The sequence below is a fragment of the Drosophila mauritiana genome, chromosome 3R (assembly GCF_004382145.1).
Source record: "Drosophila mauritiana strain mau12 chromosome 3R, ASM438214v1, whole genome shotgun sequence".
NCBI lineage: Eukaryota > Metazoa > Arthropoda > Insecta > Diptera > Drosophilidae > Drosophila > Drosophila mauritiana.
In genome coordinates, this window is record NC_046670.1 from 18,101,155 (window position 1) to 18,126,914 (window position 25,760).

The following is a 25,760-nucleotide window of genomic DNA, read 5'->3' on the forward strand; positions in this document are numbered from 1 at the left end:
TTTCTCCGGGCTGCATCTGATTGGTGGTTGTAGGAATGCACTTCTCTTCATATTAATTCCATGTAAATTTCGTTTAAATGCCGTTTTTCCTCATTAAATCATTCCAATAATTGATATTTATGGCTGATATTAATTTTGTTGGGAGTCAAGGGTGAGCACGGAGCCAAGAAGATGATAGTTTAAAGCGTCTGATCTTATCGCAAATTAGATTTTGCATATCCCCTTAGATTAAAGTCTCAGTAGCCAGAGGGATCTGGACATCCTTGCTCATTTGAGCGAAGTTAAGTTGGCAATTTGCCCTTTGTACCGGATGAACTCTTGGCTTGTGGCCGTCGCAAGCGAAAGATGTTTATCGAGGACGAAGGAGTCCCAGCCGCATTGTCCTCATCTGAGCTAACGATCCCTAGTTTCTGGTTTTGTTCCTCGGTTCTTATCTCAGCTTGTGGCTTTGTAGCATCTTTCTTCTTCCTGCTGCCCGTCATTGTTTGCGAATAGACAAAAAAAAAAAAAAGAAAAAAACAAAAATGCAGAAGAGTAGGTGGAGAGTCCTGGCCACTTTGTGTCCTGGGAGTTCTTCAAATAGTTCAATTGCCCGGCCTGCTGACCATTTGAAAGGTGTAATTTTGGTCCTGTTAGGGCACCGGGTCCCTTCTCCTATGTCCTGGATGCAGCTGCTCTCGCCATCCTCCTTTCCCAGCTATTGACTCACCTTTTGACTCCCCCAACTCTGATTGATCAGCAGGACACGCGTTTGGCACACTTTCACAATACATAATTTGGGCTTTTACCACTGCCCCAACTCAATCGGCAATTATCAAAGCTAGCTTAGTCTAGAGAATTATGTGCACTTGGAAATAAGAACAAAACTTCCTAAGCTAGTTAGTTAGTTATTATATTAAACGTTTTATTAATCATGCGATTTCTTATCTTAAACATATTTTAGGAAACGATAGAATGCTTAAGTTTTGTAGTATTGATGGAAATCAGATTATTCCTTTAATACTCAGCTAAAAGGGCTGTAATCTAAAGTATATATTTTTGAATAAATTTTATAAATTTTCCCTCAGTGTATATATAAATAATAGTCGCCTGCTCACATGTACACATATCCCACAGGGCCAAGCAACGCCATAAATAGGGTATTTATGTTTAACCACCACCTTCGACTTCGCCATTTTGGGATGGGGATGCGATACGGATTTGGTGTGGGTTACGGATTGAGTTTTTGGTGCCAACGGTGCACGATATGGTGGCCATTTTTAGCAGCGCTGCCACCAAAAATAACAGAAAACCAAAATAGCAAATATTGAAAAGGGGAAAGGGGTTAACAAGGGTTTCCACTCACCCAAAAATATATATATGTTTTACTCGGGGGGTAACAGGGCGACATGTTGTGGGTGTTTGGTTGATTAGACGGCGTCCGGGGTGTCCAATGGCCACATGCAGGATCCGATGCGATGCCATGATTAGCAATCCACCCCCGCCAAGTCAGCATCCTTTGATGAGCTGTTGATTGCATCAGTAAAAGCCGGCGCCCACATCCAGGGAACGAAACTCGCCGGCTACTTTTTTCCACAACTTTACGCATTTTAATTATGAAAATCGCCAGGACTGGGCAGGGATCGGATCAGTCGGGTACCCGGATCAAGGGACACGGGCCAGCATCTGTGTGTGGGTTAATTATGAGCGGCGATCCTTTCGACGTCTCAAGCGTGACGTCATGTGCGAGCCACCTTAAGGATTTGTTGAACCCCCGATAATTTATTTCTGTAAACAGCAATTCCCTGGAATTGTGCCTGGAATGCCAGCGAGGGAGTGGGAGACCATCCTTTCACCTCGTCCAACAGCTGACCGGCCAGCGTTCGTCCTGCGAGATTGAGGTGGGTGTAGCGAATCCTTAAGTGGTCAACGCCGCTAACGAGCACCAAGGATGTGCTGACCATCTGAGTTTTGGCAGTCGACCAATTTATGTGTTTGCCGTGTGGCGAGTATCTTAAAGATACTATTATTCAATTTGAAATTAATAAGTTTATAAATAAGTGATATAATAAGAAAATTAGTTAATATTATAATATGTGTTGCTTGATTACAAAATATTCAGATACAAATGTATCTGAGTAAGGAAAGTACGTTAAAACATGATGACTTTCGTTCTATTCACATTTAAAACCCCCTCTGCAACCCCAACTTATATATCCATTCAACTGCCATTATGTATGCCCACCATGATAGTTAATCATCCTAGTCGACAACAATTCCACTGAGCCACAAAATTCCGAATGCAATTCAAAGGCAAAAACCAAAACTAATTGCTGTGAATCGCTTGATGAATATGCAAAACTGTAGAAAATTAAAGCACATCTATAAGATAATAATGATGTTGATGATGATGGTGGTGGTGGGGTTTATCCTATACACTGAATAGATACCATGACAGAGATCCATGAAGGACCCACCGTTCCATAGGGAAATAAACAATGCGGATAACTAAGGAAAACTCGCGACAGCAAACAGCGAAAGTAACAAAACAATTTTTACAGTTCGGCAAACAAAATGCGTCCATCGTGTCCACTCCGCATGTAAATGGATGAGTAACCAAAAAAAAAAGAAAATACACGAGGAGATATATAGGAGAAAAACTCCGACTGGGATGGAAAAAACATCTGCCCCTGATGGCACTTTAGTTAACGAAAAACAACAAAAGGTTAAAAATATATGCAAGCGGACTCCGGCTACCATCCAGAGTTCCATTCCCACTCCCATTCCACTTCATCGATAATGTCCAGCATCCGTTATGAAGAGACCGAAAAAAGAAGGAAGTTGACAACAGCGTGTGCCTTACTGTGTGTGTGTGTGTGTGTGTGTGCGAGTGTGGGGGTTGCACAGATACGCTACGCGTGTCCTGGGAGTCCTGCACCCTGCCACATACCATATTTGCACTATAGAAAGTCCAGCCGCTGGACTCGTTTGGTCAGTTTGCTACAAACAATGCCGCCTTTGGTGCGGGCCAGTCGATTGAATTCCCGATTTTGGCATCCTTTACTTTCTGTTTGCCCTCGAAACACATCCACCAGATGCCATGGTCAAGTCAACAGTGAAATCATAGATGCCTGGGAGAGTCGCAAATTCTGGAAGGGTAAAGTGAAAGATTCAATCAGGGGGCAGACTCTAATTGATATTAGTTATATATAATTCTAATTATTAAGTTACTGACTCAATCAAACCTACAATATATGTAGGTTTTCTTAATCTTTATGAAAGGAACTGCAAAAAGAAAAAAGAAATTATATAACATAGCTCATATGCATTCGAAGGAGACCCTATATGCAATTTTTTATTGATAATTTCCCCATTGAAAGTGATGGTAACCCTCCCTAATCGAGCCATCAAAACCAATCAAATCGTGGCAAAAAGTCAAAGCAACGCCTATTACACAATCCCAATAGAGGAAATTTCACGCAAAAAATGCGATTACCACCAATAAAAATATCACACACAAAAAACACTCCTTAAAAACGAGCCAAAAAATCGAAACCCAAACTACCCGAAATTGGAATACACGGGGTGGGTACGGATAGCAAACCACCACCACCTCATCATAGAGGGTTGCAAAAAAAAAGGAACCGAATAGAAAACTAAAATGGAAAGAACCATTTGGCAAATAGTTTCAATGGATCGATATTCTTTTTTCTTTATGGGTAGGGTGAGGGATGAACTCGACATGTGAATAAAAAACAGGTAAGGCAAGGTTCTCCCACTATTCTCTTTGTAAGAGATACTTTTTTAGCAACATGTGTTTGTTTTGTGCCTTTGAAAAGATTTGGAATCTGGGAATCCACTGTATTTGGTTTCGCTAAATCGACTTATTGGTCCTTTGTGCCGGATTCGAAGTGCAAATGTCAGCTGTGGAGAGATGGAGTGTAATGTGAGCAATTAGGAGACCCCGAGGATGATGTATCAGTATCAGGACGAAGGACGCAGGTTATGGGGGCAGTATCAACGGTCTACAGGTGCTAAACGATACTCCCGATGCAAGTTGTCAGCACTTGGATGCTAGATGGGCGGATATGGGTCTCGGGTTTCCGTTACTTGTCCACCGAGGAATCAAGTTCTAGGCAGGCCAGAGTCCTCCCTCCGCCCAGTTGGCTTGTGTCCTCGATTAAGGACATCTGGCAATTGCATGATTCACTCTCGTTTTCAGCTGCCCTCCTCCCCCAACTTTATTTCCCCCTTTCTCCCTGCAGGTGCTCAACTGACATCCATCAATAATTTTCGATGTATGCGACTACTACATATTTGGCAAAGTGAAGAGCCAAAATGACTGCTTCGATTTGCCAAGGGTTTACTTGCATTTTTCAGCTGGTCATTGTGGCTGACAAAAAGGATGTCGTTTTGCTTTGCGGAAAACGAGGGGAACACTGATTTCCCTCTTGCTTTTCTCCGGAAAAATTGCAATAATTTTTGCTCTTGGCAAAAACCAAGGGAGTAACATCTGAATAAAAGGTGTTAAAATTTCAACATCAATGGTGAACCCTTTTTCCATTATTCGGTTTTACTTTTGGTGGTTACTCTGAGGGTTCCAAATGTTGCTAATTGGAACAGCTGCTTTTCAGTTAATAATTTCAAAGGGAAATGTTATTTGGCAAAATTTATAGAAATAACTAATCAATCATTGAAGTAGAAATATGTATTTCCGATTGATTGTTTAAACCAAATTAAAATTCTCATAAATTCGTAGTGGTATCGAGCAATAAGAATATAATTAAAAATTGAAATAATCTAGTTTTAGAAGTCTTCTAGAAATTTTCCACTCTCTTCGGTTTCAATGAACTTTCCTTTTGACTCCCTTCGCCATTTTGAAGTTTTCCCTGGCGACGAAAACTCACCCTTTTCCCGGCCTCAAACTCCATTTTATGCCTCGTGCTCAGCCGCACTTCATAACCATTTGTTGGTTTTATTTTTAAAAGTGTCCCCAAAATCTAGCCCCTCTCATCGACTTTCGACGCAATTTGGAGGACGTAATAAAAACAAAATAAAATCAAGGCGAGTGCACCCTTTTGAAAAGTGCCCTGAAAAGTATTCATTTATTTTCGGATGCCCCCCTAGGACGTTTCCCCCCTTTTTGTCTTTCCGCGGGGCCAATCACCGCGAAGGGATTAGATGCTCTTCGGGCGTGTGGCACCACAAGATCTTTGTCATTGAACTTGAAAAAGTGCCGAGGAGACGAGGAAACGTGCCGCAGACAACTGGCGATTATACCCTTTCAACGCATTTTGGGCAATCCGACATGAATAAGTCGAGTGTGTGTGTTTTCCGAAAATAAATAAAACATACTCACTCACGCCATCATCATCCATCGGAACCCTTTTGCCATTGTATCTTTTTATCGCTCGCCTGTTGCATCATCGTCCTCATCATCGCCATGGGTTTTTACCCTCGTCAAGCATCGAGTACGAGCTCTCAAATTAACCACCAATAAAAAGGCAACACTTCATAAAAAAAAAAATAAAGGGAAGGGAAAACAACTTCCGATTTTTCATTGTTTCCCCGCCGGATCCTCGGATCCCTCGCCTGTTGCTCCCTCCGAATATTTTTTAGGCTGTTCCGTAATCGAGGAGTCGTTAGGTAAACACCCTTAATTTGATTTTTAGCGCCACTTAACAGGAGGGCACTTTTTTTTATCCATGCGATATGCATATGGGGTGAGTTCTTTTTTTTCTGGGGAGGGTAAAAAATAAGGGCAGAACAAAAAAGTTGACATGGTAATTGGTGTATCGGATGCTCGAAATGAAGCCATTATTATGTAATTGACTTAATCGGAAGTCGGAGGGGAAGGGGCGTTTTTGAGGGGCGTGGTTTGCTGTGGGAAATGTGGGATTTTTTTCAAAGGGAGTGTTTTTTATCAGCTTGGGCATTCGTAGCAGAAATCCCTCTTGAGTTATTATAATTTTATAAATTATTATTATAATTTTTATACCATTAATGTAAGGTAACTTATATGTAGACTTAACTATATTTTAAAGAAAGTTTACTATTGCATTGTAGATGCGGTAAGTATGCACTCTAAAAATCGAATAGAAATAATCTTAATGGAATTCAATTTCTCTCTTTTCAGGGATCAGTAGTAAGCAATTGCTAGATCTCTTGGCATACTTCGGCCCTCATCTGCTGCAGGCTGCATCACTGCACCATTGTTCGCATAATGAATTCATCACATCAAATGCTGATCCTGGCTGCGATCGCAGGACTCGTCGATTGCCGAACATAGAAGAGCCCAACAATTGAAAAGCGGCGAGCGGATGGAAATGCACAAAATTCAAATGTCATTCAAATAGCGGCTGTCAGGACAATGGCCACGCACGCGGTCAGGATCGAAGTGGGAGTAGGAGTAGGATACTATATGTAGAGGCGAAAGGTGGTTGAGGTCCTGAGAAGGATATTCGAGGAGTGGGAGAGCTACGAGGCACGCCTGCATCTCATTTAGGGACTTCGGCAAATCTTTTCACTTCTGTTTCCCTCTTTTCAATGCACTTGAAGAAAAATAAGCCAGAATCTGCAAAAATAATAAGTTATTAGATTATAATTAGAGTTCTTAAGTTATAAGTTTTTTGATATACCATTATACGAGTATATCTTAAACAAATGCCTTTGCATTAAATATATCTTCTATTTATTTAATATCTTAACTTGCATTTCTTTGTGTGTACGGCAATATCCTGGCACAGGATACATGTGCCTACATTGTTATTACTTTCGAGTTCCATCCGGTTTGCCCTCAGCTGACTGACAGCCAGCGGCCGACGGCTACAAAAACATTCAAAGGCGACGATGATGAGGACAAAATCGGACTGCCGGGTGAGGCATCAACTTCGCTTCCTTTCCGCCAAACCACAACAGATCCGCCCGGTCCGTTCAGGTTTCCCTGGCGATAAGCGTGACATTTTCATATTGCCAGCGATCTCAATCTGAGTGCTCAATCAGAATTCTAGATGTCCCAGTCAATCCAACCATGCGTCCCGTCCATTCTTCCATTCTATTGCAGCTTTGCCATTTCTGAGGCCAATCACACGCCGACAGGATTAGGAGAAGTGATGTTTTTTATCTGGGCTAATTGGTCCTTCCAAGCGGACAGCCATGAAATCAGAGTCCGATCATCCGATGGGCCAGCTCTGATACATGTCTCTTAAGATCCATTCTTATCCGGCTTTCTTTTGCAGGGGCGTGCAATTGGCGTTAAATTCGAGCTGACATTTAGCTTAAGGAGTCGAGAGAAAGGACATTCTTCTTTTATGTCCAAGCAGGATCTCAGTAGCCTGCAACTTATTTGGTTAATATGACTATTTTTAAGCCACTGGAGTTCACATGACTTCAGCAGCTGCTAAAAGGGTATGTGGAGCTCCCTTTCTTTGGAGCATTACAAATTTCCCCGACTGAAAAATTAACCAAGAACTACCAGAAATTAGGGCATGACTCCATAACTCGCCAGTCGGGAGCCAGGGCAGATGTCAAGCTGCTAAAGATCACACTAAACACAAATATCGCCCAAGGAGCTCAACTCATTTGAATGAGGGCTCTCGCTTCCCGGGAAAGCAAACAAATTCCGACCCTCAAATCCCAAAGGAGCGCAGACATAAGAAAATCATTTGTTGGGGGAAGGAGTAGGCAAAGGACTCCAAGGGATCAACACAAAGTCAAATGCCGAGCGACCCGTTCGAAAAAATCTGAATGTCGCGTGTTGGCGCGTAAGATTTGTGTTTTCCGGGACCGACGTCTCGGAAAAATCGGGGTCACCCAAGGGGTCGGGGGTCGGGACTCAAGGCATCATAATAGGCTCATTTCCTTGCCTGCTCCTTGGGCTCCTGATTTTCCGAGCGTAATGGCGTAAACATTCAAGGGGAGCGTGCGCTGCGCACGCGCAACATTGCCTCACCCTGCGACCCGAGTCCTTCGTCCTTCGCCCTCTCAATTCCTTGCCCTTCGACCCGAACCTCATCCCGATTTCAATCTGCGCGCCATTGTTCGATTTCCTTGAGGATTTGCGCGTCTTATGATTGATTCAGTGTTTTGTAACGATTGTTGTTCCCATGATTTCCCCACGTCCACGATCACAATCTTGTGGCATTTTGTACGGCGCATGATGAATCATTGATGCCTGCCCGTGGGTGTAACGTTTGGTTTGGAAGTCGGGGGTCACCATCGTCTATTTGACAAATACTCAATTCATCTTTCTTCACAACAGTCGTCGGGTGAATGGAAAGCGGAGAAAAGCTGAAGCGAATGAAAAAGTATCTTTGAATGATGCATGAAAAATGGTGAATAATGTCGAATTTACCACATGCAATTTATACACCTTTGTTAACTCAAAAAAGTTGTAAATAAAAGATGTACATAAGCAATAAATATTACTATATTAATTTTAAGTTATTAAATGAAATATTTTCATATTTTCTTGGTTGCATCCATCGGGAACACATGATCTTGCAGCAGCAGCCGCAGCACATGATGCATGTGGCACATTTAACACCTCCAATTCATAATGAATGAGTTAAGAGCATCAACAAACGAAGCACGAACATATAGGCGGCGACTACTGAACATCGTACCCGACATGGTCATGGATTGGGATTGGGAATCTCGGTTGGCGTCGTAGGTGCTTGTTTGCCACGCCCGCATCTTCCAGGACATGTGTTAATCAAGCGGCAGCCTCGGCAGCGCATAACTCAGTTGCAGATGGACTAATTTTGTTGTAAGTCGGGTAATAAAGGAGGGACGAGTGCTACACAGCTGCCCCAAGGACTAAAAATAGTCGGTGGCAAGGTGCAGGCTGGCTTACAATTTATGTGACAGAATTCTCATGTTTGCGCTTAATTTTTGTTTAATTTTTATGGGCGCCAAAAGAGGAGACTGCTGGGATGGCCAATTTTGGCCATTTATCCTGGCCGTATTCAGTTTTGAAACAATGGTGGTGGACAAAGAAGGTAACATGAGCTAAAAAACCAATAGAAGCAAGAAAATGTGACAGGCAATCGGAAGAAGACAAACAAATGGTGAATCCAAAGAAAAGCGCAATTGTTGCAGGATGACAATTGAATGCAATCCGGAAATGTCCTGCGTGGACAGGGATCGATGGCCATCGCCCAAGTGGATTTTTATTTACCACTCAAAAAGTGAGTAAAAGAGAGTGCAACTCAAAAGTGAGAAAATCTATAGTTCAATGGATCCTCATAAAACATAAATCCACCCCTATCTAAAAACTCAACTCACTTTGAGTTGAGATCGCGGCAGATTGAGTGAATATCTTTTGTAAGTAAGTTTCCTTTGGTTTCAGAACCCCAGGAGTTTTCCGCATTCGGGTCTAACTTGACCTCTAAGGCGACCTCAAAGATGCGAGTTGAGAGAAGCGCGCGCGTTGCTCCTTTTGTGTCCTTCGCTCGCATCCTTCGGGTCATCTTCTGACCTTTTCCCATTTTGGCACCCGCTTGCCCTTTGTCCCTCGCCATCGGGATCGTTGACAAAAGAGCTGGGGCATTGCAATAAATGTGATAAAGATTGTTTTTTTGTTTTTGTCTTTCTGTGCAATTGCTTGGACACCGTGCCATAAATTGCCCGTAGACGACCTTTGATCTAGCATATCGTCGTTGATCATCGACTAGGGGTTTCCTTGGCACGGAAATGCCTTGAATGATGCCTTAATTGTGGGACATGCAGCTGGAACGATCGGATTCCATTGAACTGACCCTCAATTGTGGGTGTTTAACGTATGTTTTGCGCGACCTTAGGCGCAGTCTGATACTTTTTACACATGTAATACCCTAATTTATGGCAGAGCTATAGAAAAAAATCGGGAATTAGTATCATACCTTTTTCTAGAACTACTTTCTTTGCACCACTGTCACTTAAGAGAATGCACACTGAATCTCGCGAAACGAATTACTCGTGTCAATTTAAATTATATTTTACACCATAAGTTTATTTCTAACTAACTTAGCCAGTTATCAGTGGATCTTGAACATTGCTAGAGGTTAGATCAATGAAGATCTGTGCTAGAATAATTGGAATTGTAGTTTTAGCGAGTTTCCTAAAGGAGATTGGTAAGTACATCCCATATCTACCTAAGTCTATGAAGATGGTTCAACAATTTGGTTCTTTTTTAAGATGGAAAAGGAGAAATTTCAGATCTGGTATGTTTTAAACCCAATGCATTTTGTAATTGCAATGTATAATATGTAAGGTTTTTCCAAGGAATCTCTGGCTAAGACCGATGCAATGTACACTGCCCTGCTGAAGGAGATAAATTCAACTTTCCACAAAAGACCGTTTCTAATAGAAAAAAATGCAGAGTTCGAAAAGAATTTCCAAACGGTTTTAGTTGCTCTAAACTTAAGCATGTATGAAATAGCGACCAAAATTGATATCTACACCGACTTCACTGTTTACAATCAAATTCGACTCGAACTCGAAAGGGAAATCTATAAGAAGCTACAAGTTGCGGAGAGACTTCAGAAGATGGAAAATCTTTTGCCAATGTGTCGCGTCTTTTTTGCCAATCAGCAGGTGCAACTCATTGGCAGTTTGAGTCAAACGAACCTCATGAAATTGGAAATATTGCATAATCCGGGACCACAGTGCGAAAATGTTGAGGTGCAAAAAATTTTCATCACGCCAACTTCATCGACTGCCAGGCCCGAAAACTACGATACAGAGATTCTGAAAGTTTTGGCCAAATACAGGACACGTCCGTGGGGAAAGAAGACGTATCGGGACTTCGACGATAAAATATGGAACCTTTTTTTGGCCATAAACAGCGAAGAGCAACAATTTAAGAAGAACGCATTAGCCGCATTCAAAAAATATGACGAAGATCGCGCCATTTTGGACAAAGCATTGGCCCACCGAATTGCAGAATTCGAGAAACAAATTCCGAATGAGAAAAATCCATGCAGGGTCGATCTTATTCGCTTGAAAAAAGAATTGGGACGCGCAATGTTTGAAACCACGCAGAAAAAGCACAACAGTTTGGTCGCAACGAACTATGTAAGGACCTGCCTCAATAATGAAAGAAAAATTTATTTTGCGATGAATGATTTAGCATTGTAAACTTCAGATTGGTTTTATTTTACTTTTAAATAATATTTAAGCATTAGGAAGCATATATTAAAAACAATACAATTGACCGCACTTAAGTAAGTGCGAGTTTCAAGTACTTAATAAAGTTTAAAATTTATCCTTTCTAGCCAAAATCTCATTTAGTGCTTATTTAGATAATTTTTACACACTACTGTTTTATATTTAAAGACTAATTTATGTGCCCTGACTGGCTGACATTTGCTTTCTTATTCGAGCTTGCGCCTCAGCTGGCCAGTTTTTTAGTTCTTCCTTGCCACAAGGCAAACAAAATGAGGCTGTGTAGTAGAAACTGCAGCCAGGATCCTTGCACACCGACTTGGTGCAAATGGAGCACTTAGTCCCCATTGCGATATAGTATTCCGGCTTTGACTGCCAACGAGGTGGAGGTGGCTGGAAGGGATCTCGCATCACGTAATTGTCCTCCGGGTAGATGACTCCTAGAGCAAACGGCGGTTTCCTTCCAAAATAATGGACCATCTCCTGCATTTCACAACCAGAGCAGTTGAATTCGATGCGTGCTACTCGTTCATCCTCTTCCTCGGGATCTATGGGCTTCTTAACCTCCTCGGGAAGCTGTAATCGTTCAATTTCCTCTGCCTCGTTCTCCAGGACGAGGTCGTCATCGGGATCCATGTTTGAGATTTTCTAAAAGACCAATAGAAAAACACAGACTGTGCAACTTATACGAGGACTATTTACATTTACTACACTTATAACAATAGTATAACAATATTTGGTCAAATCAGTTCGTATGTCACTCAGCAAACGCCATGCGACGCTTTCCAGGCAAATCCTCCGGCCACCATTCTGGACGTTCAACATAGCAGCGCTCGCCATCGATCATCAACTCCGGACGGCCGTTGAGAACCTTCTCGATGCGCAGCAGTGCTACACCATGCTTGTGCGCAAAGCCAAAGACGCGTCCAAGTTTCGCTCCAGCCAAAGAAGTTACGTCCTGGCTGGAACCCACATCAATAGGGGCCGTCAACCGGATGGGCATGTATCGCTTGCGGATCACGCCCGAATGATGGACGCGGGCTGTTAGCTCCTGGCCCACATAGCAGCCCTTGTGGAAGCTTACGCCATGCAGGTAATCTGCATTGGCTTCGAGGGGAAAACATTTGCCCGGTGGCAGTTCCGAGAAGCCCTCGCCCACTCCTTGCTTGTAGCGCAGCAGTTGATAACTATTGTCGGAGGAGGCTGCTGTGGCGGTACCGAAGTCGGTAAAACATTTGGACAGCTTGGACCAGTCCATGTCGGTGGGGGCCAGGATTCGAGTGCCAAGGACATGCAGCCTCGGGTCGGGGGACACAAATAAGTCTGGATGTGGATTGGGTACAGCCTCCGAAGCGTCCTTAAGGTTAAACAACACCCATGGGGTATACTCGTCGTCTACACTGTCGACCTCAATGCGCCTGCGAACGCGGTAGGTGCGCAGGTGGCGTCGGAAGTCCGAGGAAGCCTCCCGATCGCACTCAACAAGGATGGTTTCCGGGTTGTTGGTGCGGTACAAGATGGTGTCGTACAGCAGCCTGCCCGCCTTGTTGAGAAAGTGGGCATACATTGAGGCAGGACCCCCCGGCGACTGAATCCGGGCCACATCGTTGGTCGCCAGACCCTGCAGAAATGGCACCACCTCGGCCCCGTGGACACGGATGAGTTCTCGATTTCCCAGCGGCTCCAAAGTAAAATTGCGCTGACTTGGGCCCACCGGACGGGCGTATGGGATCCTCATCTCATGGAGATTACGTATGTGATGGCGCACAGCGCGCAGAAACCACGGATTCGTACGATTCATGCTGGAAAATGGAGGCATCTGTTGCCTGCAATTGGTACTGGAAAGGCCAACGGAAATCGCTCTTACCTTGTGCAGGAAATTTGATTAAAATTATTCGATATATCTAGCAGCAGAAACTTAAATTTGGTACTCAAAACAAAGTCGAGCAAGGAACTGATTTTTTGGCACCCGGTTCATAACATTTGGAATTGACAGTTCGTGGAGATGAGCGATTGGATTTCCTTTAACGTGACACGAATTGTGGTGAAGTAGATAAATATCGTTGATTATTGTTGAATATCTCACACTTGCATATGCAATAAAATTCTTTAAAAATATGTCTGCATACTTAAAATTTTATTTTCTTAAAGAATTTAAATAATAAAGCAAATTTAAATGAATTGTTTACTGTATTATTTTCATGGCACTTACCGATTGTTTCTAGCCACGAAACTTGGTCACGCTCTCATCGCCAATCAGCTGTTTCTTATCGTGACACCACATCATCTTGTTTTCTTTGGCTTATTTTAGCACTTTATACGGGGAAAATCGGTATTTCGTGGCGCTGAGGGCGCAGCCACTCTGCTGAAAACACAAGAAATTTGTTTTAAACAAAACAAAATGAGTCAATATAGCCACGTTAAGTATACACAATCGCCGACGCCGTCGGTGGTTTCCGGCTACTCGAGTGCCTCGCGGCTCCATTCGCCACTCCCGCCACCCGCCAACCACCGGAGGGACTGCCTCTCGGCGACCACGAAGAGCTACAAATACCTGCGACGTCTGCTCAAGTTCAATCAAATGGACTTCGAGTTTGCTCTGTGGCAGATGCTCTACCTCTTTGTGGCGCCCCAGAAGGTGTACCGGAACTTCAACTACCGGAAACAGACCAAGTCACAGTTCGCCCGCGACGATCCGGCCTTTCTGGTGCTCCTGGTCGTTTGCCTATGTGGTGAGTTCTAACGCCCAAGCATCCACACTCCCAAAGGGAGGAGGGAGATCCCATCTTTATCTGTTATCATCTTGTATTATATCTACAGTTGGTCACTCATAACTTCTCTTCTGCTTATATGGTATCTAGTTAAAAGCAAAAAGTTAACTAATTTCATCAGTGGCCAATAAGATTACTATTGGTACTCCAGCCTTATATAGAAACAATCAAGGAGAGTCCGACTAATAATGTATTTATCTTTTAACAGTCACCTCACTGGGCTTTGCGTATGTGCTGGGACTGTCCTTCTGGCAGAGCATCTCGTTTATCTTCTACGTGGTATTCGTGGACTGTATTTTCGTGGGCATCATAATAGCCTCATTCTTCTGGGCGGTGACGAATCGGTATCTGCGCACAAATAGCCTGGAGCCGGATATCGAGTGGGGCTATGCCTTCGATGTCCATCTAAATGCCTTCTTTCCGCCACTGATGCTGCTGCACTTCATCCAGCTGTTCTTCTACAACTGGCTAATCAGCCAAACGTGGTTCATCTCGCGATTTTTGGGCAACACCTTCTGGTTGATGGGCATGGGCTACTATGTGTACATCACATTTCTGGGATATAATTGTAAGTTATTAAATGCATCATGAAGTTCTCGAAATAATAAGTTTTCTTTCTGCAGGCATTCCCCATCTGAAAAATACCCGCATCATTCTCATCGCCCTGCCCATCATCTTTCTGCTGTTTCTGGTCGTCACAATTATTGGTTGGAACGCAACGATATCCTTTGTCAATTTCTACAAGTATCGCGTATATTAGTAATGCAATGTGCGTTGTAAATTATTCTGCGTTTAGTTGCTAAGCCACTATACTACAATTATGACTAATAAACTAATTAATTTAGCGTTATCCAAACCATATAATTGCTATCTCAGTCATTTTCGAAGATAAGCCATTTTTATAAAGTAGAATAGTGGAAAACTATAAAATAACATTTTCTCGATATTTTTATTCTATAAAATGAACAACAAATGCAATTACGCCAGCTGCTTGGGCTTAATGAAAGTGCGCTTGCGCTTATTGCGTTTTCGCTGCAGCTCCAGGGCGTGCAGCTCCGTGTGCACCTCGGCGAAGATCTCCGTCTGCTCCTCCTCGGGAATCGAGCTGCGGTAGTCCTTCATCATGTCGTACTTCTCCCATGGTTTCTGTACCTTGGCCGACGACAGGCGATGCTTGTCTTTAAGATACTCATCGATGTTGGCCACACCACGCAGATTCTGTCGTTCCCAACGCTCCAGCCATGGACGCGGACGGAGCACCACCTTAATGTCGTTTACCGGTACCGGAGCACCCTCCTCGAGCGACTCTGCCTCCATGTTCTCATCAAAAGTACTGTACTCCGGAAGAGCGTCCCGCAGGTAGAAGAGACTGTCATCCAATCGCTTCTCCAGCCGCAACACCTCAATCTTCAGGATTGTAGGATCGTACAGCTCGTATACCACCTCCATGCCCTGGTGATCGATCACGTTGCGTAGGATGAAACGGGCGCGCAGTCCACAGCGATCCCTATTGATACAGATGCCCACAAATCGACTGGTTTTGCCAGCGGCATGGGGATCCGAACTGGTCACCGCAAGCACAGATCCAACGTAGAACTCGGGCAGATCGATCTGTTTGCGACGATCCAGCATGTCCAGTCGCTCCAGCTTCTCGCGGACGAGGTTGCGCCACTCCACATTCGGATCGGGCAGGAATTCTGGGTAAACAAACCGATAATTTGCCGGAATGATTGGCTTCCGGTTCACCGGCGGAGTCGGCGTGGTTGGCGGAGCCTCTTTTTTCTGTTCCTTCTGATTTTCAATTACATGTTCCGCAGTTTTGGTGGAGAAGGTCACTGAAAATACGTTTCCTGAATGTGTGGCACAAGATAAAAAGTCTCTCCTTACCAATCCGCTTGTAGGCACACTGCTGAGTCAATCTATTCAGCATAACTCTTGTGCTTAAGTTCATTTTGAATAGTTTTTGGGATCTGCTGGAGCAAATTAATGTTTAGATAATCATGCCGCACTATAATCAGCTGGCTGCACCGATAACAATAGTAGAGTTATCGATAACCTTTTCTAATTGGAAGGGAACTGCCAACTTGTCAGTTTTAAGCTCAGATATTTATTAACAAAATATAACAATTTGTATATTAAAAAATATTGCAGTATTGCAGTAAATTTAAACAAATTATAATTTATAATTTTTTATTTTTGGGTTTTGGTATCTATGCCAAATCAACAGCAAGCACATAGCAAAATGCAAAATCAAAGTAAACCCAAAACAAAAGCAAAGCAAGCCAAAAGCAAATCCAACGCAACCAAAGGCAAAGAAATCGTCCAGCCATTTTAATTACATGTTTAACATGAATTTTAGAAAAATAAGTAATATAGTTCGGCTTAACTATATTTTTATTAAAGATATTTTATTTCCATGATGAAAGGTTCAAATCAATGAAGTAATTAACAATCTTAGAGGGAATGGTTGGGGTAGTATTGGTAGTAAGTAGTAACTGGGGAATTTCCTGTAGGCGGTAAATGAATGTAGCCAGATGACGACTGAGTCTGGTCCCCTAATCCTTGATGATCTCGTTAACGGCGTTGACGACGTGACGGGCGGAGATGCCGAACATATCAATGAGGACCGACGGAGGACCCGAACGTGGAACGGTGGGCACGTACAAGTGCTTGACCACAAAGTTGCGCTCGCCAGCCAGGGCACTCAGCACAGCTTCACCCAGACCTCCTTGCCTATAAGAAATTAAATAAACTCCAAGTTAGCAAAGAAGTGACATAGAAAGACTAGAAAGAACACTTACTGGTAGTGATCCTCCACGACGACCACGCGTCCTCCGCACTGCTTGCCGTGCTCGATGATCAGCTCGGCGTCCAAGGGCTTCACGGTGAAGGGATCGATCACACGGACGGTGATGCAGTTCTTCTCCAGTTGATCGGCGGCAGCCAGGCACTCGTACAAAGTGATTCCAGCTCCGATCAGGAGCACCTCGTCGGAGCTCTTTTGGCGCACCACCTTGCCGCGGCCAATGGTGAAGGGTTCCTCGTTGTCGTAGATCACGCAGGTATTGGGACGGGACGTACGGATGAAGCAGACACCCTTGGTGTTGGCGGCCAGTTCGACGGCACGCTCCGTGCTCACCGCATCGGAGGGATAGAAGATGGTGCTGCCCGGAATGGTGCGGAACATGGCAATGTCCTCAAGACCCATCTGCGAGGGACCATCTTCACCGATGCTGCAGCCGCAGTGGGAGCCGACAAAGTTAACGTTCGTCTGCGAGATGGCGCCCATACGGATCTGATCGAAGGCACGGGTGAAGAAGGTGGCAAAGGTGGACACAAAGGCCACAGTGCGGCGACGGCAGGCGGCTCCAACGGCCACTCCCACAAGATTCTGCTCAGCGATGAAGCACTCAATGTAGCGCTGCGGGTCGAGGTTCTTCAGCTTGTCGGAGAAAGTTGAGTTCTTGGTGTCTCCGTCAAGGGCAACCACACGCTGGTTGTTCTGGCCGATCTTGGCCAGAGCTGTTCCATAGGCCAAACGGGTGGCAATGGAATCACCCAGCTTGTAGGATGGTGGCGAGCTCAACTTAATGTTGTTGATGTCCACTTCGGGAGCAGCACCAGTCTTGGGCACAGGCTTGGGGGCCAGCTTGACGTTCTTGTTGACAATCAGTCCCTCCAGATGCTTCACCACCTCGGCGGCCTTGTCGCCCAGTGGCTTGCCGTGCCAGTTGTCCAAATCCTCGATGTTGGGGAAGTCCCTGCCCTTGAACGTCTTTGCAATGATGGCGGTGGGCTTGTTCTTGGTGATTGCAGCACAATGGAAAGCCTTGCTCAACTCCTCAACATCGTGACCATCGACAACGACGGCGTTGAAGCCGAAGGCCTCCAGACGATCCCGGTAAACATCCAGCTTATGCTGCAGGGAGGTGGCCTCCGACTGGCCCAAGCGGTTCACATCGAAGATCACGCACAGGTTGTCCAGTTTGTAGTGGCCAGCAAAGTGCAGCGACTCCCAAATGGAACCCTCGGCGGACTCACCATCACCCACCACAACGTAGGTGCGGTAGTCGGCCTTGTCGAAGTTCTTGCCCACATAGGCCATGCCAGCGCCGACGGCGACACCCTGTCCAAGGGATCCAGTGCCCACATCGATGAAGTTCAGACGAGGCGTCGGGTGGCCCTCGAGGTCGCTGTCGATCTTGCGCAGGTTGTTCAGATCCGCGATGGGGAAGAGACCAGCCTCAGCCCAGGCGGCATACAGAATGGGAGCGGCGTGTCCCTTGGACAGGATGAAGCGATCGCTGGAGGGATCGCGCGGGTGCTTCAGGTTCAGGCGCAGCTGCTGGAAGAACAGCACAGACATGATCTCGGCGATCGAGGCACATGATGTGGGATGGCTATAAAGAGGGAAAAGTAGTCAAAATATTAGATTGTAGTTCTAGGTTAAGGTTAAGGTATGTGCCTAATAAATTAGAAGTCGACCTTATCGTGGGTAAATGAAGGCCGATCAACAAAGGAAAAGTAGAACTGAACACTATGCAAAATTGTTGAAAACTTTGTTTAATAAAAGAAATCCATTTGTCTATTGAAGCTTTTCTTTAAAGCCCCTCCGTTCGTATTTCAAACGAAGATTTGTGGAGTATCCAATTGCAATGTATAAATAAGATAAGATCCATTCTCAGAATTCAGTGTTCCCATGCGATCGTGTTCCAAAAAAATCTGCTGTGAATCGCAGATCTGGCACAACTCCAACCGCAAAAAAACACGCAACCCCAGACAAAAAGGCTCGTCTTACCCCCAGACGTATAAATAAACTATATCACGTACATATGTGTTTATTTATATGGTGTGATATGTCTGTTTGTCGCGATGTGAATAGAAATCCATCGCAATTTCTCACCGGTTTTTGGACCTTGAACTTTTCTGATCCCCAAAAAACCTTAGCCTTAAAAACCAGATTCTTGGCTTACACGATTGTGTTGCATGGCGATCTTTGTGGACGCACGTGCCTCTAGATAGTTCCCAAATGCGTCCCCGTTTCCTGCTGCCATATCAAGAACTATTGAAGGTGATACGGAGTGTTAGCAGTGACCCGGCGCGCTTATTTTATCAGTTTTCAGTGATTTTCGATTATCATGCGGGGAACACACTTGAGCTGGTCACCTCTAATCGGTCATATCGTGGCCAGTGAGTAACCAAACCCGGCTTATCTCGTCGGCAGAGGTCACATTTAGAGCAAACAGAGCAGAGCAAGATCTTATCGTGAACCGTCACGAAAAAAAAAACGAAACAGAATGGAAAAACTAATGGAGGCGATAAAAGTGTTTTCCTTATCAGCATACTAACTTTTTTATTTACTGTTGCAGTAATAATTTGATCGCGTCTATCCGAGATATAATTACATTAAAAGCCATAAGGTCGTAAATCTCAAGTGTAGGGGATCATTCCATTACTATTCCCATCTCTCTCAATCCAATTCCATTCCCGTCACAAGCTGTGCTTTCCAACACTTGTACATATGTATGTACATACGTATATTGAATGCCGCTGTTTGATATCTAAGTATGTTTGTTTGTCCTCATGTATGTATTTTCGGCGTTTTGAACGCCACGCACAAAACAAAAGCAAAAGAAATTAAAGCCAGTAAGAGGAAAAAGCTAACTTTTCAAGGTTGTCTAAGGTCAAACATTATTAGCTCACAATTTAAGGTAGGTGAACGCGGCTTATCACTGAGCACGAAAGCAGGGCAACAAATTCGCAAATTTACTAAAGCTACTGGACAACACGTGGCTTGGCAACTGAATCTCAGGAGGGGTCACTAAAGTAACCGGTCTCCCTATATTTCACTTTTCACATACATACATACATAGATGCAAAACACATACATATGTATTTAGCCCCCTCAAAAACTTTTTCGCACCCACCCTTGAAATGGAGGGGGTCACCTTTGAAGCAACAAGTGCAAGGTGCACAACTTTTAAAATTCGCAGCTACACACACAAATATAAATGTGCACACTTTAATTTGCTTATGGACTTTCAGTTATTCATAAACTTACCCCGATTTGGAGGCCTGGGTGGCGTTGATGGAGTGAATTCGCAGCTTCTGGGCCAGATCTTTCAGATCCTGGACGGTCTTAGCTTCGGGCTTGTGGTACGACATCTTTGAAATGCGAATGTGAATTGGATCCGAACAAATGCGGTTTTTGATATGTTGCACAACAACACTCGAGAGTTTCGGATTCGTTAGCCAAAGGGTGACTCCTCTATGTTTGCAATAGACGGACAAGAGTATCGACGTGGTGGATAAGTAGCTGGAGTCGGAGTTATCAACGGACCACTGCTGCCGGCTTCTGGGAACGAACTGCTCTCGTCGCCGGCACCTCGGTCGCTTTTACGCTGTGGGGGCTCAATCTTGGGAGCGGACTCGCAAAGTATCGGTATCGTCTATCGTCGGCGCTGGAACGAGATGGATATATGTATTATTATGGCAGCTTTGCTCGCACCCCACCCCCTTATCTGTGTACAGCTGCGGGTGGATAACTAGTTAAGTTTCAAATAGTGTATTGCTGTCTTTCTAACTACATGCACAAATTTGGCCCAAAATGGAGCCATGAAAAGTTGTGCTTAAATATTTTTTAATTATGATTTAGAATGATAAGAATTGTTGGGCCTATTTTTTTGGCGGCGAGTATTAAAGAGCAGCGGTGTTTAAGAGAAGTTCCCTCTCTTTTTGTTACTTTCCGCAACTCGCTCATGAACAAAAGGCGAATTAGCCGCAAATGAATTTAACCTTCGATAGCTCAGTTGGTAGAGCGGTGGACTGTAGTTGGAATAAATATGCAATAGAAATCCATAGGTCGCTGGTTCAAATCCGGCTCGAAGGATCGGAAGACGTAAATATTTTTTATTATTTATTTTTTAGTGCAAAATTTAATTTAACTTAATGCATCTAGAGACATTCATAATATTTTTATATATTTTATAGTGCAACATTTAATTTAATACATCTACAGCCATTCATAATATAACTTTGTGCTGTTTAAGAAGAAATAAATCGGCGATATACATTCATATGTAGTTTGTGGAAAGCGCCGGGGCTTTTAAGCTTGGAATGTACTGAATAGAGAAAGTTGATCAATTTTGTTTGACCTAAATAAGTAAAAACCAAAAATAAATAACCATTCACGGTGCATTTCGTTTGTGCGCATGCATAAAACGAACATTGGCCAGGTATGAACTCAACCTTCGATAGCTCAGTTGGTAGAGCGGTGGACTGTAGTTGGAAAAACGTGCAATAGATATCCATAGGTCGCTGGTTCAAATCCGGCTCGAAGGATTTTTTGTAATTTTGTAAAATTTCCAATTCGTTTTAGAATTAAATTTTAAACAGTTTTTAAGGTAAGAAATATCTAAAATAGGATGGTATTAAAAACATGTAGATGCAAAAGACATTTTATAAAAGGACATGTTATTAATTTAAATGGATTTTAAATATCAATATTATATAAAATGAATATTAATTTAAAGAATATTAATTTTAAAAACGAGTGAAAATGGACGTGTCTTTACTTTACACGTACATCAATATATTACTAAATTTTAGCTTGGCAACAATCAAAAGGAAAAGTATTTGAACGACATGGCATAAACTGTCCGTGACCTCAATCCATTAAAAGCTGAAATACGCATTAATTTAACCGATTATCAACAAAAGTTTATTGAACAGTCGCGATTAATCGGATACCCGTTGTTTAACCTACACCCCAGCACGCCCCCTTCGATAGCTCAGTTGGTAGAGCGGTGGACTGTAGTTGGAAAACATGCAATAGAAATCCATAGGTCGCTGGTTCAAATCCGGCTCGAAGGATTTTTTGTCGAATTTTTTTTACAAGCAATTTTGAATGCATTATTCAATTCAGCTTAGTTAATACTTTTCATTTCTACTTACCTTATCCTTATAAACTTTCTTACCACACCTTTGCTAAGTTCGAGTAAATGTGTCCACAAAAAATTTACAAGCGCAATTCGAAAGATTTTCAAATAATTTGGGATATGTGTTTTGAATTATAGACTTTTTTGGCCTAAAACCAAAAGCACAACTTGATTTTTATAGTAAAGATTTCTCCCCAAACAAAAAAATCAAAACATTCTTCTACTTGTGTATTATTATTTAAAATTATACATTTTCATTCAATAATTTAGCGTGTTCTTTTATTCATTTATGCGTACAAGTCGATATTTTTGTCACAAATACAAATAAATATGCAGATCCAAGTGTTAGAACGGCCTTATGAATATCAACTTTTGCTTTTCCGCCTTAAAGAGTCAACCAATGCATAATTTAGTTAGCAAAATAGTTAACGTTAACAATAGTTACTTTCAAATATACATTAGTTGCACTCATTGTTCGACCGTCTTAGTGTCAACCTTTAGGTGCAACCTTTTCTACGTTAAATACGAATTTATAAAAATAGGCAATATATTTGTATTCATACACTTATGGTTGCTAATCGGTAATTAGGTCTAAACAACATTATGTCTTTGTGCACACTTTTCGTCCAAGTACAGTGAAAGCTGCTGCGGGTGCACGGTCTGTTCGAGTTGGCAGCACATTGATCAGCTCAGCTAATTCGTAACTTTTATTTATACTAATGTACAAGCGGGTTCCAAATAAATTACAAAATAATTGCATCAACAAAATAAAACAAATGCTCACAAGGGATGTACAAAAATGAGTTAAATCGTTTTACGACGCTAGCAAAATAAATTACAATCGAACAAATTAAATATCACTAGCTAAAAAGCGTTTAAAGAGTGTACAAAAGAACGTTAATAAATTATAATACAAAATCGATGAGTGGTCGTTGATTAGCTTAGACTCAGTCCAGGGCAATGCCCTGTATCCAGGCGCTCAGATCACTGCCGTCCGACTCCATGATGATTTCGTCCGGCTCATCGCTCGCCAGCAAATGCTGCGCTGCCGTCCGTCCGCTCAAATAGGCGCCGTGTACGGTAGAGTAGAAACTGGAATGGGTGTGCTCTCCGGCAAAGACTATGGCGGGCTGGGGAAATATATTGAAATAATAACAATTGCAGGATAAACCAGCTTGTAGAACCGACCTTCATGGCCTGAGGCGTGGCATAGAGGGGCTGGGCGAGGTTCTCGATGTCCTCCTGAGTTGCGCCCACCGGTATTGAGGTGTATGCTCCACCGGTGAAGTCTTGCGACTTCCAACTGGTGCTACAAACAGATTTTTCGTTAATATACAACACTCTTAACCAAATAATGATTATTGGCCTTACCAAACACATCGCTTTGGCTTGGGCACGTAAGGATCCTGCAGGAAGTTCCTAAGTATTTCCGTACACTTTTCCGCCACTGCCTCATGGTCGAGCTTCTCCATGTACTCCGCCTCCCGGCCGGAAACCCAGCCCAAGAGCAGCGTGTCCGTCACCTTGGCAAACGAATATATCTTCTTGAACCAATTCTTGCTGAGATACGCTTCGCTGGCCAGCTCCTCCTCGGAGCTGTTCATATCCCGCTTATCGTCGTCCCATAAAAGCATAATCTCTGATATATCGGCACTGAGGAACGGTCGCTCGTACTCCAAGAAGATCTTGTCCACGGTGCCGAACATGAGATTCTCGATGGACTCCTGTTTGTACTGCGGCAGCACAGGATCGAAGAGAGTGCGATGGGTGTTTTTCAGTACGCCTAGCGGTATGGTGCATATCACATGAGCTGCATGGAACACTCGACCGTCCTCGCAATCTATGCGCACGTTGCCTGCAGGATAATCACAATTGCTGCTGGTGTTGGACTCCACGGAGGCGCCACGAACTTCCCCCGTCGGCACTTCCGTCACCGTTCGTTCAGAATCGTCGGAGTGCTCGTCCTCCGAGTTCTCGTCCACTGTCTCCAGTCCAGTGAAGGTCTTTTTCCGCTTCCAGTGGATTTTCTTAACCGGGCATTTGGTCAGAATGGACTGCTTGGGTATCTGAGCACCCAGCGGTCGCAGAATAGAGCTATAACCAGTTGGCAACACTATATTGCCTCCTTGTAGCTCGGTGTAGCTGCCTAAAATTAAATATATGTTTATATTGTATATACTTTTGAGTTTATTTTTAACTTAGCCTTACCAAGTTCGAGGAGATCCACCTCGTCCATGTTGTCGCAGCCGGTAATGCAGGTCTCTCGCTTGAGCAGGCAGTTAAAAATCGATTGCTTGAGGCGTTTTTCCTTTGGATCCTGCACCCCGCTCAGATAGATTTCGATCTCATAGTTAATGTGCTCTCCGACGCTGTGTATATCCGGTGGCGGGCTGTACTGACACAGGAAATACTCATCGCACCGCCTCAGAAAGCAGACGTACGCCTCGTAGATCTCCTGAAGTATGTTAAAGGGCACCTGGTGCCCGTCCTCCGTGGTGGCCACCACCTTGTGCGGTTTCGGTACGTTGACCACGCTGACTAGACCATGTTGCACGGCCAGTTCGAAGATGGGATTGCCCAGGACGCCGTGTATCCAGTTGGCGCCAAGTTCAACCTGCAAAGTAGAAGTGTTTAAATAGGTACATCTAAGATAAGTAGGCAAAGCTAAAAATTTAACTTTCTAGTAATAAAAAGATAAGAACTGACCTATATTAGATTATTTTGGGGCGTAATTGGTGCATGTAAAGTAAAACAAAATGTGGGAAACCGGAAAAATAATCAATTTTTCAGTCCCATAACTAAGACTACGTGATCGTTAGCCCGCAAACCCGTGAGTTTTTCAGGGCATTGCACTAGATACGTCATCATTGGCTTAATTCGAAAAACCCCTATCTAATCTGACAAACGTTGCCGAAGAAAGTTGTATAACAAATTCCTTGATAAAGTGCCGCCAAGCCGGTCAAAACTATGCTAACGAACGGAATTAAAATCGTGAGTAAACTTCACGACAGATGCAATTACATTAATTACCCCCATGTAAGCATATGTATCAAATGAACCTAACAATAGACCAATAGGGAACAGGAACATGTTTAAAAATAGCTTTAATGAAAAGCGTGAACAGCTGACCGACTGCGCAGTGCTTGGAAAAATCTATAATCAACTGGCTGGGGCGAAGAATGTGTTACAACATGCTCGTGGTTTTTCCGAGTTGCAAGTGTTTTCCCTTTAATGCCATATGGTCGTCTATGGTGGCTTGTTTTGGTTCTTGGACTTGAGGGGGTTATATAACGAATGGTACCTTCTGATTATTGCTGAGCGGTATGGACACAATGCGTCCGCCCACCCGGCCCCGTGCCTCCAGAATAAGGAAATCGTCACAGCCGTTTTGCAAAAGGTGATTTGCAGCCGATAGGCCAGCCATTCCGGCTCCAATGATCACGATCTTAACGTTGGTATTATTCCCTGAAGTTTGCGGCTGATCCCCGGCTCCAGCAGACCCAATATTGGCCATACCCTCCTCCGTGGGCGAGGGAGCGGGTGTTACGGGCTCCTCCTTGTCGCCCATTGCTACACTTTGGCTTCTATGTACATAAGCGACTTAATTGCGGATACCCGGTGTTTATTTGTTATTGTTCTAGTCTCTTTCACGCCTCATTTCACTTTTTCTGCAGGTTTTTTCGCTTGGCGAGTCGCGCGACTGTTTTGACGTTTATTTGACAGCAGGTTTATGGGTTGGGGGCGGCAGCAGCGAACAGCTGTTCGGTTGGGTTGTAAATATCCAATTTTTTACAGTAAACATTGTGTCCTAATAGTTTTACTTTTGTGTATGGGAGTTTGATAAGCGCTTCTTTGAGAAAAACGGATTTTAATTGAAAGTTAGAGGGAAAAGTTGTACGACAGCTGCTGGTCGCAGTGTTGCCAGACT

General features: G+C 43.6%; 8 protein-coding genes and 3 non-coding genes across 12 annotated transcripts; 6 read left to right on the forward strand and 5 right to left on the reverse strand.

Annotated features, from left to right (window-relative positions):
• Positions 1–3,913: 3,913 nt before the first annotated feature.
• Positions 3,914–5,291, forward strand: LOC117145578. Its single transcript, XM_033311284.1, is given in 3 exon segments — positions 3,914–3,925; positions 5,078–5,110; positions 5,112–5,291. Coding segments are annotated over 3 exon segments (225 nt in total).
• Positions 5,292–10,015: 4,724 nt separating this feature from the next.
• On the forward strand, positions 10,016–11,142 carry LOC117143567. Its single transcript, XM_033308312.1, has 3 exons — positions 10,016–10,091; positions 10,156–10,181; positions 10,243–11,142. The coding sequence occupies exons 1-3, from the start codon at positions 10,031–10,033 to the stop codon at positions 11,095–11,097; spliced, it is 942 nt and encodes a 313-aa protein (XP_033164203.1). The 5' UTR covers positions 10,016–10,030; the 3' UTR covers positions 11,098–11,142.
• On the reverse strand, positions 11,099–13,081 carry LOC117143566 (cysteine-rich DPF motif domain-containing protein 1). The gene is made up of 2 exons (XM_033308311.1): positions 12,992–13,081; positions 11,099–11,772 (listed from the first exon to the last, which is right to left on the reverse strand). Exon 2 carries the CDS (start codon positions 11,758–11,760, stop codon positions 11,302–11,304), a length of 459 nt encoding a protein of 152 aa, XP_033164202.1. The 5' UTR covers positions 11,761–11,772; positions 12,992–13,081; the 3' UTR covers positions 11,099–11,301.
• Positions 11,802–13,077, reverse strand: LOC117143563 (putative transferase CAF17 homolog, mitochondrial). 2 transcript variants are annotated; one of them, XM_033308308.1, is made up of 2 exons: positions 12,992–13,077; positions 11,802–12,926 (listed from the first exon to the last, which is right to left on the reverse strand). In XM_033308308.1, the coding sequence occupies exon 2, from the start codon at positions 12,923–12,925 to the stop codon at positions 11,882–11,884; it is 1,044 nt and encodes a 347-aa protein (XP_033164199.1). In that variant the 5' UTR covers position 12,926; positions 12,992–13,077; the 3' UTR covers positions 11,802–11,881. The 2 variants fall into 2 exon arrangements, with proteins under 2 accessions (XP_033164199.1, XP_033164198.1); XM_033308307.1 differs by having other exon boundaries at positions 11,802–12,943.
• Positions 13,082–13,424: 343 nt separating the features above from the next.
• On the forward strand, positions 13,425–14,759 carry LOC117143565 (protein unc-50 homolog). Its single transcript, XM_033308310.1, has 3 exons — positions 13,425–13,856; positions 14,104–14,463; positions 14,519–14,759. Exons 1-3 carry the CDS (start codon positions 13,526–13,528, stop codon positions 14,653–14,655), a joined length of 828 nt encoding a protein of 275 aa, XP_033164201.1. The 5' UTR covers positions 13,425–13,525; the 3' UTR covers positions 14,656–14,759.
• A 59-nt stretch (positions 14,760–14,818) lies between these two features.
• On the reverse strand, positions 14,819–15,928 carry LOC117143564 (39S ribosomal protein L19, mitochondrial). Its single transcript, XM_033308309.1, has 2 exons — positions 15,783–15,928; positions 14,819–15,730 (listed from the first exon to the last, which is right to left on the reverse strand). The coding sequence occupies exons 1-2, from the start codon at positions 15,844–15,846 to the stop codon at positions 14,874–14,876; spliced, it is 921 nt and encodes a 306-aa protein (XP_033164200.1). The 5' UTR covers positions 15,847–15,928; the 3' UTR covers positions 14,819–14,873.
• A 343-nt stretch (positions 15,929–16,271) lies between these two features.
• LOC117143945 (transketolase-like protein 2) lies at positions 16,272–20,283 on the reverse strand. The gene is made up of 3 exons (XM_033308879.1): positions 19,957–20,283; positions 16,697–18,295; positions 16,272–16,628 (listed from the first exon to the last, which is right to left on the reverse strand). The coding sequence occupies exons 1-3, from the start codon at positions 20,058–20,060 to the stop codon at positions 16,451–16,453; spliced, it is 1,881 nt and encodes a 626-aa protein (XP_033164770.1). The 5' UTR covers positions 20,061–20,283; the 3' UTR covers positions 16,272–16,450.
• Positions 20,284–20,689: 406 nt separating this feature from the next.
• On the forward strand, positions 20,690–20,784 carry Trnay-gua. The gene is made up of 2 exons: positions 20,690–20,726; positions 20,749–20,784. It is a non-coding gene; the product is annotated as a tRNA-Tyr (tRNA).
• Positions 20,785–21,142: 358 nt separating this feature from the next.
• Trnay-gua lies at positions 21,143–21,236 on the forward strand. Its single transcript has 2 exons — positions 21,143–21,179; positions 21,201–21,236. It is a non-coding gene; the product is annotated as a tRNA-Tyr (tRNA).
• A 438-nt stretch (positions 21,237–21,674) lies between these two features.
• On the forward strand, positions 21,675–21,767 carry Trnay-gua. Its single transcript has 2 exons — positions 21,675–21,711; positions 21,732–21,767. It is a non-coding gene; the product is annotated as a tRNA-Tyr (tRNA).
• A 754-nt stretch (positions 21,768–22,521) lies between these two features.
• On the reverse strand, positions 22,522–25,753 carry LOC117144584 (peroxisomal N(1)-acetyl-spermine/spermidine oxidase). Its single transcript, XM_033309859.1, has 5 exons — positions 25,134–25,753; positions 24,041–24,446; positions 23,204–23,978; positions 23,021–23,141; positions 22,522–22,962 (listed from the first exon to the last, which is right to left on the reverse strand). The coding sequence occupies exons 1-5, from the start codon at positions 25,398–25,400 to the stop codon at positions 22,780–22,782; spliced, it is 1,752 nt and encodes a 583-aa protein (XP_033165750.1). The 5' UTR covers positions 25,401–25,753; the 3' UTR covers positions 22,522–22,779.
• Positions 25,754–25,760: the final 7 nt, after the last annotated feature.